Source organism: Eurypyga helias, unplaced genomic scaffold (assembly GCF_000690775.1).
Source record: "Eurypyga helias isolate BGI_N326 unplaced genomic scaffold, ASM69077v1 scaffold17224, whole genome shotgun sequence".
In the NCBI taxonomy this organism is placed as follows: domain Eukaryota; kingdom Metazoa; phylum Chordata; class Aves; order Eurypygiformes; family Eurypygidae; genus Eurypyga; species Eurypyga helias.
Genome location: NW_010244621.1, coordinates 1197 through 14253, shown reverse-complemented (window position 1 = coordinate 14253; position 13057 = coordinate 1197). Strand labels below are relative to the sequence as shown.

General features: G+C 39.6%; 1 protein-coding gene across 1 annotated transcript in view; it reads left to right on the top strand.

Moving 5' to 3' along the window:
- The window catches only part of MCTP1 (multiple C2 domains, transmembrane 1), a gene marked incomplete at both ends in the record, with an annotated part of 110065 nt that extends 107507 nt beyond the window's left edge, over positions 1-2558 (top strand). The window contains one exon of the mRNA XM_010149822.1: positions 2505-2558. Coding sequence (XP_010148124.1) covers positions 2505-2558 — 54 coding nt within the window. The remainder of the gene's footprint in view (positions 1-2504) is intronic.
- Between the last annotated feature and the right edge of the window lie 10499 nt (positions 2559-13057).

Here is a 13057-nt window from a genome sequence, read left to right as displayed (position 1 = left end):
GGGGGGAAGTGAGTTTGAAGTATGATTATCTGGATAATTTAGAATGGGTATTGTCATGTAAGTGATTTCAGTGAGATGCCATCATTTGCAACAATTTTAGAGGTTTCCAATTCAGCGAATTGTCTCCATGCTAACTTTAGCACTAATGTGAGATAGGAATTCTGCTGTTCAATCCTGTCAAGACAAGGCATTTCTGGATGTACATAAAAGAGATCTTTAAGTGTCTGGGGAACATTAATGTTGAAAAGTAAGAGACCCAGTGAGTTTAGTCAGCTCTAGGCGTAGGCAGTATCTGAGTCAACAGATTCAGGTTTATACCTTGGGCTTTAGTCACCTAATGATGCAATTACAGACTTTTTTTTATGTGTGGCAAAACTGTTTTAGGAGGGTTTCCATCTTTCTGCGTCCCTTAACAGCTTGTTTGCATCCTCTCTTCTCAGTTCACCATTTCCTCGGTAGAGCTGATGCTCCAAATGGGATGCGTGAAGTCGAGTAGTGAGCTAAGCAGGAGCTGACTAGCATTTCAACAATATGCTCACAGCGCTGAGAGGTGTCACCATCCCAAACTCTCCGGGCGCTCTCTCCGATCTCTTTCTGTTGGGAAGTGGAGCAGAGCTGGCCTAAATGGGAAACAGAGGAGAAACTGGTGGGGGAGACAATTTCTTCAGGGTTAGTGGCTAGTGCACAGCCTTGATTGCTTCTTCAGTCTGAGGGGATCAGAGGCAGCAAAAGATTTGGTCAGTCAGGTTCTTGCTGATAAAGTTGTTCTTCTGGGCAGGAAAGAATTCAAGTAATTTTTGCTTAATTGCTCAGGTCAGGCTTCTTCCTTGGGCTTTTGGACATGCTCTTTACTGTTTCTTTGTGTTCCTACTCTTCCTTTTGATTCTAAGCTCCAGGACAGAGTAGCCAGTAGACAGAATTGGAGGCTCCTTCCCCTTCAAAGTTTCTGGCTCATTGTTAGAGACGTTTTGGGGCTGGGTTCAAACAAAGGATGCGCAGCTGAAACTGGACGTGTTTTGAACTGTGTGGTTGACTTGCATGTATGCAGGCTGTTATGTGCCTGTTAAATCGACCTGTGTGGTGGTTACGTTTTGCGTGGGGCCATGTAACGCGATTAACTGGGTTTTCCTTGTTGGTTGAGCTAAGTCAGAGAAAGGCATCTGATACACACACTTTTGTAAGTTCTTCTCTTTCCTGAATTTGGCTCTTGGATAGTCCCTTTAATTCACGTCCCTTTAATTCTTGGACATGAGTTTGGACTTGAGGGCAGTGTCCTTGCAGCTGTATTTGGGGGGTGATTATGAAGTTGCAATTTCAGTGTGTTGTCTTAAATGACAAGTAAACTAAAACTGCTCGTAGCTTCACCTATATAACTAAGTAAACTACCATTTTAGATGGTGGCGAGTCTGTAAAATAGGCCAACGTTATTAATGTTTCATATCAGTGAGTTTGTCATCTCTTGTCCTTCTTATGCACATTTCTTAATGTACATTTTTCCATCCATATTATGACAGTGGGCTAGGTGGATCTTTGCTGACCTTGACTGTGGATGTTCTTACATCCTAATAAGTACTTACATATAAATACCTGTGTAAAGAGCCACGTTGTTTTCTGGTTATAAGGAGGTATGACATTATTTCAGTTCCACCATCAGAGAAGTAGCATAGGCTAAAGACTGGATCACAGTGTCACGAGAGAGGGATTTGTGTTTTAATGTCTGAATCTGCCACTCACTATCTTTGGAAAGTCATTTGATCTCTCTGTAAATTAGATGTAATAGCAGTTCATTTCATGCTTATGCTGTGATTAATAATTATTAATATTTGGAGGATTAATTGAATGTATGTGTATATTTCATAGTGTTAGACTGAAAAGAGTGTTTAAATGGAAAAATACATAGATGCAGACATATGGCAACTGCAGCTAGCAGTGAATGTGCAGAAAGTTAGATGCACAGATTGTATAAAATCACTATTAAGAAACATAGTGCTAATGCTGATAGAGCATATGGTATATATCACTGTTATAGCTCATAAGCAGATAAGCTACTATGAATTTATTTCCAGCTTTGTAGTCCTCAAAAATCGCTTGGTGAAGGCTGCAAATTCTATTAAAATGTTACACATTTCCTGTAGGTAACACTAAATTTAAAGCAAGCATTTGTGTGTGCTGCATAGGAACCAGTGGAGCTGACAAAGAATTCCTTTGGTTAAAACAATCATACACTGGATTTTGAACTACCTTTTAAATACTTAAATTGTCAAGCAAGCATTTTGTACAGAAAGGGTTTTCAACATATCATTCCCCAATGTAGGTCAATTAAAGCTGTAACACTTTCCTAAATTTGAATCTCTAGAGCAAGTGGTTTTTTCCTAGTTGTACATTTTCCTTATGTGCATTTATTTCAAATGTTAATAAAGTTTTCATCTACAAAAGGTTTAGAATTGACAGAACAAAACTCTTCCTTTTTAAATCATGACAACTACTACTGTTTCTGTCTGCAGGTAGTGGAGGACGTGGTAGAGGACGAGGAAGAAGAGGATGACAGAGATGACAAGGTAATTATCTTTCCTAGCACTTGGGTATCTGGGGATGGGAGAATTTAGACATGACACTGTTTTTACAGACAGTTAAAAAAGGAGTTGAAGTGTTTTAGTCCAGAAAATTGGACAGAGCTGTTTATCATCCTAACAATGCTACAGTGTGTTGCAGGAAAGGATAGAGGGCTATAGATCCTGCCTTTTTTTTTTTTTTTTCCTTGGTCCAGAGCTGGGTCAAATATTTTTTCTGCCGAGAACAAAAATAATTCAGCCTGTCTGGAACTTGATAGCTCTTGTGAAGATAACTGCAGTGACAACTGTTTTTGAAGGACAAAAATTTGTCCTGTCTTGAGTATTACAAATAGGGCTGCACTTTAGGGGAAAAATGGTGTAAAAATAGCAACTCCATACTGGTTAAAGATGGGATATTGACATCTGTAATTTTCGAAGAATTACTTAGTAGAGGAATGGCTGAAATGCTTTGCACGCTGTATGGCATTTAAATAATCACAATTTTCATCGATGTCCACTTGATTTGGAGTTGGCATTGTGGCCCAGCAAGCTGGGAAACCGTTGCAGATCACTCAGCTATTTGAGCAAACGCAGTTCTGTTTGACGGCTGCTGGTTGGGTTGAGGATTGCAACCACAGTAAATAACAGCTCATTTCCACATCTCATTGAGCCAAGCTATGGGACTGCTTGGATTGGTTGTCCCCCAGGGAGAGGGAAAAACCACAGAGAAGAAATGAGAGTGACCTTGCACCACTGAAGCAATGGCTGGCGCTGGCGGGACAGCTCTCTGGTGAGACGAGCACGGTTAAGGCAGCCCTGTTGTTGCTAGTATTTTCATACTAGGAAGATGATATTTGTGGGAGGAAAGAAAAGGGGAAAAAAATGGATAATTTTACAAGAACTCAGAATTAAAGTACAGATGAGTTTGACCTTCACAGATGTTCCCCCACTTCTCTTGTAGTAAAGCAATAATTTTTTTTTTCTTTTTTCCAAGAGGAGAAAAACAGTGTATCTTAATTTATGCCCTTGACCTTTGTTTCTAGTTGAGAGGTACAGTTATATACCACTGTAAGAATTCATATGCTGGCAGCAGCATTTGAAATGTCAGAAAATTCAACGTGATTAGTTAATCCCCTGAATGATTATTTTTCTGTTAGCTAACACCTAGCATCTGAGAGATGATAAAAAAAGGAGTATTTTCCTCATTCCATTGCCAGCTCAAACATTTTACAATTGACAGAAAGTTATTATGTGAAATTCTTCTATACATCACTTAAGTCGTTAGCTACATCATTTCAGAGGCAGCAAAAACTAGTAACAAAACCTTCTTTTACAAAACATGTATGTGATGGTTTTTAACACTAAATGATATGAGCATACACTTCTGGCAATAAAATATATGATTTATTGCAAAGGTCAGTCATGTAACTGTGGAGAGCTTGTATTTTAACTCAACATGCTGGCTTTGAATCATCATTTCTCTTCTGATAAACAGTGATCTGCCATCCATTTGAGGCCATTTTCTCCCGCTTCTTCCTGCTTTATTATTAGAGCTGGTGCAAAAGTATCATCCCAGTAGTGTGTGTATTCCTGGATATTTTAATAACTGTGATTAGTTCACAAAGAATAGTGGTTGACTGCTTGTAGTTTAAGCCAGACTATATAGTGACTGCTTAGTGGGTTTTGGAAATTGCTAAACAAACTCTAAAGGGGAAGATGAGGGTGGGGTTCACCCCTCCTACCCCCACTTTCTCTGGCGATTAGCAGATGCTGGGCAAAACATACCCAATTAGAAGTATCACTCTCAGTTTCAATGTTGTGATCTAATATTCAGCTTTCTCAAATTGACACCAGAGTTCAAACATTTTCCTAGATCTAGTTACCAAGGTTGAATAAAAGTGAGTACTGACATTACCGTTTGCGTTCTGTGAGCCCTTTTATTGAATATTTAAGAGCTGTCTTTCTGTACAGAAGGTGTTTAGGTTGATTTTTATAATTTCAAAGCTGTCTTCATTATTGCAAACATTTTGAGTTCTCATGATTGAATATGCTGTTTGAATGGAAAAGAAAATTACACTTTTTAAAATAAGCATGGATGGACTACCGTGTATATTCAGTACGTTTCGCAGTGGGCATTATTTTGCACTGGACTACACTGTAAAACATAAGTGCATAGTTAGGGCTGAGATGTTTGTTGTTAGGAGCTGGTGTTTTCCATGCTGGTGCACTGGACATAGTCTGCTAACTACTGCTGCGCCTCTTACATCTTTTTGTCAAAATGAAAGGCTGCAGGTTTGTATTATTCTAATTCATATATGTGCTTTCCTAAAGCTGTGTGCAAAATGACGGTTTGTGAGAAAACAAATGTACATTTTGTAGCTCCAGCTGGTAGTGGCCCCTGGCTTTTATTATTTCTCTGTTTTTTTGTATAGGGTAATAGAAAAATCAGGTAAATGGGTCTTCTTATACCATAAAAGTAAAAAGATTAATAAATGTGCCAAAGCCTCACTTTAATTGAAACTGAAGCATATGTTGCAAGTATGTAAAATATGTCCCAGATGTTTGACCATGGCCAGTGTCTTTGCTTTCCCCGATTACCGCGAGGCAGCTATTAGTCCTGTAACCTTTGGACTTAATGGTAAATGGGGTATTACATGGCACAGAGCTGGAGCACCTGTTTTCCATTCAATAAAGACCCCTGGCAGGCTTTACCTAAGCCTATCCATATGTTTTCACTTAGCAGATTGTTGGGCGATTATGAAAAGTGTCTTTCTTTAGAGCCAGCTTAGATATTAGTCACTTTCTTGCAGTGAAAGGGCAACTCTTTGGCTACTTGATGAGGTCCGCGTGGGCACTCACTGATGTAGGTTACGGGTTGTGTGGTGGAGGGACGGGGCTTGACATCCCTAAATTGCGGAGTTGAAGAAGTAATAAACTGAGGATGATAAATGCTCAAATGTATGTAATTAGTTGAAGTAATGCATTTTATTAATAGTGGTGTGTAGTGCTGAGAGGGGTTTAACAAGGTAGGTTAGTACATCCCGTATTACTTACTCTCATTCTATCGTTCGGGATTTCACTAAGTTTTTTTCACCCTCTGCTGCAATGAAGGTAGACAGGACTGTCAATTTAAGGTCACAGGATATTTTATTTTTACTGGAGAATATTAACTTTCATCTTCAGTTGCAATATGACTAATAAACTAAAATGGCAAGTATACTTCTTGTCATATCAGTTACAAAGTGGTGCTTAGCAGCAGAACATTTTTTTTTCTAAATTTGTTTCTTTGTCATATTGTATATTTAGTGACTGAAAATGATGTTGCAGTTTGTTTGGCTCAGGCATTTGTCCTTAGTTTAATACCAGTTTTTCCAAGAAATAGCACTGTATTCTGCATTCCATATGTTCTGTACTGCTCACTATACCTATGCCAACCACAGTTTTATCTGATTTCTCTCTCCCCTCTCTTTTTTTTTTTTTTGGCTCTCTTCCAAACACAGGCTTACACGGTATCCTAGCAAATAAGGGTCAGGTAAATTACATGAATTCAAGTTATCAACAGGCTATCAAAAGGATTTTTACACAGTTATGTTACAATAATGCAGCGGTCAATCTGCATAATCTATGTATTATGCAGACAAACTAAGATTTATTTTGTCTTTCTAAGAGTTTGGGTATGCTTTTCACATAGCTTTATACTTTGAAGAAGCTCTAGATAAGATTTCAGATAATGACAGAGAATTTCAGCTCAGCATTTTGCAGGAAGCCCTCAGCAGGCCACAGAATGAGACTGGTGAGCAATGCTACTATTGCAGACTTAAGTGAAGGACAATGCATGGTATTTTATTTTACCTTTTTATTAACAATAACAGTGTTTTATTAATACAAAACGTTTGAATCATTTACACCTTCAGCTGGTCTCTCTCTAGGTTGTTGTTCTTGGAAGAATTCTTTGCAGTTCTCAGTCAGTGTTGTTATGTTTTGAGGTAAGATGAAGCTTTTATAATAAAAGGTAGTTGAGTCAAATTAAAATGTGTTTTAAAGCTTTTAATCATATCTGCTGAGAGGTACCAACTCTGCTTTCAAGCTAAGATTTGTTCATAACCTGTCTGAGAAGCATGCCCTGCATTTTTACCATGAGTAGATCATGAGGAGAAGGAAAGATAACTCGAGTAGCCTATAGTTTTATATTCTATGAAAGAGAAGATTGTCATCTACTGCAGTGGCAGTTATTTCCTGTTTATTAGGTGGTGGAGAAACCTTTTGCGAGGTTTAGTATTAGCGACATTGGGCGTCTTCATCCTGGTGCAGTCCTGAAATACTGTCAAAATAGTGGAGTAAAATGAGTATTAGTGAGATCAGAATCTGAGATTTGTATCTGAAGTTTGGCATGCGAGGAGGTGTGTGTTTGAGAGGGTCCCTGGGGGACTGTGGATCTATAAGCTGTTGAATGAATTACACTCATCCATGTACGCGGTTTTTTTCACCTGTGACTAATACAGTGTGTGTAATGTTCTTCATTTATTAAGTAATCCAAGTATAATTCAATAAATTATTAGATCAAATGGAGAATATGTCTTAATTATGTTAGCTGTTTCAGAATGTGACATAATTTTGCCCTACATTTTTCCTCTACCCTTAATATTATTTCTTAATATAACTAAGCAGATTGAAATTCCTTGAGACCAAGCAAAGGTTTGTTTTCATCCAGCTCCTCAAAAAGGCATCCACCTGTTATGAGGCTTCAAAGGCAGTGAGAATGGACCATTTCTCACTCTCTAACAGAATTTTTTAACGCAGTTTCATACAGAACCATGAGATCTGGGTTCTGTTTAAGCCTCTGCCATGAACCACTTGTGATGTGAAGCAAGTCGTGTAATCACCGATACGTGAGCATTTGCCAGCTGCCTGAATATTTCTTCAGGCTTATTCGTAGCTCCCCATTTTAGCCTTCCAAAGAACAACCCCAAAGACCAGTTTGAGAGAGATGCCTTTGGAACTTGTTCTAGGTAATACAGAACCAGTCTTCGTCTAAGTACCGCAGAAAGCAGAGGTAGTAATGTGAAAGACACAGCTTGGGAAGCCTGGTAGAAGAAGTGCGATTGTTGAGGGGTGCTGGCGTGAGGATGAGTGCTGTGTGGACCTGGTCCCTGATGACAGATGGGTGACTGACACAGTGTCTGTCAGTGAGAATGAAGGACCAGCAGAGATGATGCTGTGGGAGAAGACGATCCCCAACCACGTGGCTCTGTATAAAAGAGATGGCATGTCGTGGTCTGGGTTTTCAGCTGTGGTTGGATGCTGTGGCTCGCAGCACAGCACAACTGAAAATCTACCTTTTAAGCTAGGATTGTATTTCCCCTTCACTAAAACTAAGAAAAATTGCAACCTCAGGTAAAACGATTTGCCAGGATAGTTGATCAAACATTTGCTGTCCTTTATAGAGGGAGATACAGGAATATGGGAAAATGAGTTGCAAGTTTTTGTAAACAGTATGTATATATATATTGTGTGCAGTTTGAAGTATCTGTTGGTCAGTAGAAGATTTTACATTGTTTACTTAATGTGTGGATCAGTGAAGAAGTTGGTGGACGGATCATCCAGGCAAAATACAGTGTTGACAAAATGAAAGCAGCACTCCTGGCCCCAAGTGCAAAGCTCCTCCTAGAGTAACGTGGTATGAAACTTGAAAGTTGGCACTGTGCAGCAGCATCAACAAGGACACAGCATGGCATAGCAGAGGGCAGAGTGTGCCACTACTCAGGTTTCATCTGCTGGCAGATAAAGAGGTAAATTCATCGTAAATAAAGCTTATGAGCAAATAGTGCATGTAACTACCTTCATTCGACTTCATTTTCATTTTGTAGATACAAATTTTATGCATTTACTGATAACTACTAGAAAAATCCCAAAGGCATGGCAGTTTGTCCTCTAAATGCATTACTGTGATCAGAAAAGTTGACTGGTTAAGAAAAAGCAACTGGTTCCACCCATCCCAGCAGTTGTTCATGGACATACAGATCCTACCTAGCAGGTACCTGTAGATGCCTTACAGACCCTCCAAGACGAGTTTTGTTACCAGACATCTTTCCCTCCCTTGCCTTGCAGTATACATGTCTTTGGGGAAAAAAAGGTGTTTAGACAGTTATAGTGACAGAAATATTTCTGTACACTGTAGTGTAGTGAAAAGTGATAGATCAGACGACTTCACCTCTGCCAAAAAAACCCTTCCACCCAGTTCTCCATCCTGCACTCTCTTCCCACTTCCTGTTGGAACAGAGGTTAAAGCAGCCCTTTGCTGCTGTTTTTTTGTAGCTTCTTGGGTTTGGTGCCTGTTGGCATCAGCTGTGCACCATGTATTAGACATGCTTACTTTCCAGTACTCACAATCCACCCTTAGAGATGAATCTTTAATCATGGCAACTTTCCATTAAAACAGATCTGTAGATTTTAATGCACAAGTACAGGGAAAAATATATTGGTTTTCAGTATATATTTTTGTTGACATCTACCCTCCTGCACTATCAGAGACTTGAAAATAACCAGAGAGACAGGTGACTGCTGTGTGAAGGATGAGGCTTTCCTCGTTCCTGAGAAACTCTTCCCATGTGTAGACAGTTTATGCGGCTTGGTGGGAGGTCTGGCCAGGGGAAGAGGTCTGCCGTCCTTCAGTAGAAATTTGCTGAAGCCTAGTAGTTGATTTGTGAATTCCCACCTGTATCCTCACAGAGCATCCTTCCAGTCGGGCAGGGACCTGCTGCAGCTGCTCCTGCCTGGCGTGGACTCATGATAGGTCAATCACTGGAACCGGGTGCTGGCAGGAACATTGGATTTTTTGTAGATTTACGGACTTTTCTGTTGAGTTGCACTCTAAGGGTACAGATGCCAACCCACGAGCCTTGGCGGAGGCAGCTCCGAGTTGAGCCTGCGGGAGCAAGAGCAGGAACTGGCAGAAAGAGGTTCAACCATAAAGAAAAAGAAACGTAAGGGACAGCATAGAGAGCAGGGGTGGCCAGGCATTGGGCAGGCAGGGATGTGGGGAGGGATGCTGACTTCTGCAACCAGAGAAGACAAGGAGACAGGAAGAGGCCACAAAGCCCCAAGGTGGAGGTGTGCCAAGGGCACAGGTGTGAACTGAGCATCCTCATAGGAATGTGCAGAGCTTACCTGGAATCTCACACTGAGCGGTTGGCTTCACCATCTCAGTAGTGCTTTGAAAGTAGCCTTGGGTGTAAATTTAGATAGACTCAAAAATTAGAATTTATGGCATATGGAAAAGCAATAAACGGTTGTTTTATCACTCTGGCTTAGTATTAAATGTGACTTAAGGACCAGGGTGGTATCTGTGTTATCTGCATGATCAGCAAATGCGTGTTTGACTGGTTTGGGAGCAGATGAGGTAATATGATAGGTTAACATACAGCTGTAGCAGTCTGATAATGCAGTGTTTTTATTGATTGTCTAGCTGAGTAACTACACCGGGTATTAGGTTTGCTTGTCACAGTGCTTAGTGCCTGAGGTAGTTGAGCAAGTTACTTTTCCAGTGAGTTGACCCCAAAGTCCCAGAGTCTTTCAATCAAACTCCTCGGATTTCATAGGCTGGCAATTCCTTTCCTTTTCTAATGGCCTGTATTAAAGAAAATGTGTCACCTTTTGCACCATGTAATACTAAATCAGATCAGAATTCATGCACAATTATGTCAGTGGAAATCTAATATTACAGACCTGCTTATCTCGAGATAGCACATGGAAAAATAAACTTGCACAACTGACAGATTTACTTGATTCTACAGATAAGTTATTTGTAAGTAATTGAGCTGAGGAGTGTATACGGATTATTTTCATACGACTCAAAAAGCATATAAGAAAATGGCTAATAAATATTTAAGTATTGTTCCTTTTTTCTTTCTCTTTCTCCTATTTCCTTTCACTTTTTATCTTTTCTTGGCCTGCTTAAGTGCTAAAGTTGCTAAGTCCAGGATGGGAAAAACAGGTTTTATGTTAGCAAACTGTTTTTGTTCTGAAGGCTAACAAGTTCAGAAAAACAAAATGGACACCACTCATTTATGTACTGTCACATATATCTAATGGCTTCTGGGTAACACAGAGCTCCGAGGAAAAAATTCTATTGAAAAAGTATTGCTTTCTGTTTCCCTTCAACAGTGTGAAAAACTCAAAACGCCGTTGCTAATCTGCAACTTTCTTGTGATCAGAAATAGCAATTTAAGATCGATTGCTCAGCAGATGTGCTTTTTAGTATTTTACACAAAAGAACGCTGCAGTGCCGCCCTCCTTCAGCATATACAGCGGTGCATTGTTACGCCTTTAGTGTATGGCATTAGCTATAATTTAAAATAAAGTATGGAAAAGCTGTTTGTTGGCCTTTAATTACTGCATGATTCAGATTTTAAATTTTTTTTTTAAGAGTAGGTAGAAATCCTTCGAAATACCTTCTCTGCTGCTGAGTAGGAGGCTAATTTATGGTTGGAATTTTTTGTTCGTTTGTTTTGAGGGAATTTCAAATTCGTGTATGTGTTTATGTGCACCAAAGCATCTTCTTGTCTACTCTGTGAAGTCCCAGGACTGCTTTCCTTCCCATTCTCAAAGAACAAATGCTGCCTGAATATTTTAGATCAATACTTAGCAGATGGTGATGACCAAGAAACAGTTTACTCAGCTATTTTTTTGAAGTATAATACACACTTATGCATTTTGACAGAGGAGCGGTTTGCATAGAAATAGTTGTGGTTTCTGGACAGTCTATTAAAAATTGAGGTTCTCAGGAAGAGCTTGAAGCCGCATTATCAGAAATTACATTATATAATGTTGTGGGCCAAGAGTCACTTTGTTACTATATAATGTTTTCAAACAGCTCTTAATGTAGTGCAATCCTTTTCACCCATCTTTCTCAGGATGTATTGATTCAGAGGAAAATGAGTTCAAACATCATGATTTTCTAAAAAAAAATAAAATAAAATAAATAAATTATGCTGCATTTTGTAATAATAATGCATAAATACAGAAATGTCATTTCCTGAAAGTGCTGAAGATTTATTTTCCCCAGCAAAATGCTCTCTGTTTTTTTGATAATGGACTAAAAGTGTTCAAATGACACCTGTGTAGTCCTTTCGTTGGTTTGCATTTGCAACTCAGCGCCTGCAAACTGAGGAGAGGAACTGCAGGGCATCACTGAAAGTTGTTTTCAAACAAGGCTAAAAGTGCTTTTCACAATAATCTCATCAACAATGTAATTAACATTGTGCTCCATCACAACCCGCCAAGCAAACGAAGGCCACCTTGAGGTGTGAAATGCTGGTCTTCCATGAGACTGGAACTCGCCCCTGTGCACAGAGACCACTGGAGGTGCCTTGTTTGTCAGACTGGCTGCCTTTGACAGGTGAAAACAGCGGCTGGGACTGGGACTGTGTTTTCCTCTGATGCCAGTCAGACTTCAGGGGCTGCTCATTCATGGGCTATAGACCCAAACGGCCCCAAACAAACGCCAGGAGGTTCAGGAGCAGCACTTCACACTGTTGAAGCTGCCCCCAACAAATTTGATGAGCAATCGCTTTCCTAGAGATGCAGCTTCTTGATGCTGCGTCTGTTGATCTCATCAAAGGACAGCACAACCCCTTCTTGGAACCTGCCTGGAGAGTAATACAGGGACAGTCCAACATGCTTTGTGTCTCCTGATTACTGTTTTGATAAGGAGCTGAGGCGTCACCACAGATAGAGATGATCCGTTGAGTTTGAAGAAATACCATTTGCTTTTAAAAGCAGGTCAGCATTAAAATGCAAGGAAAAGTAGAAAATTATGCAAGATTTTATGAAGTGCATAGAACAGAGACAGATTTTTATGCCAGATGACCAAATAAGATTAGTTATAAAAGAAATAAAGTAATTATTGAATCCTAGACATTTTTTTGATTCAAATACCTTTGTGTTCCACTGGAATGGTCAGGGACTATAGATCAAGAACTCACAAGGACATTGTCTGCAGAGCTCTCCATTTGTAGAGTATCTCCTATCTATAGATAAAGTTTCTGTGAATTATGTCTGAAGATGCACACAGCAACCTGGAATTTGTGGCTGAATCAATTCAATATATAACAGGGTTTAGTTTTTAGCTCCACAAAATACATCAGAGTTCAGAAAACCTAAGTGATCTGTGTTCACAAATCCTTTGAGGGAAAAGGACAGCCAGAAGCATCCGGTCTCTGTAGTTCGACAACAGATTGCTTGAAGATCCAAGGTTAGAACAAAACTGTGTTGAAAATGGATAAAAAGAATTTGGCCAAACTGATATATAACAGGGTTTAGTTTTTAGCTCCACAAAATACATCAGAGTTCAGAAAACCTAAGTGATCTGTGTTCACAAATCCTTTGAGGGAAAAGGACAGCCAGAAGCATCCGGTCTCTGTAGTTCGACAACAGATTGCTTGAAGATCCAAGGTTAGAACAAAACTGTGTTGAAAATGGATAAAAAGAATTTGGCCAAACTGAAC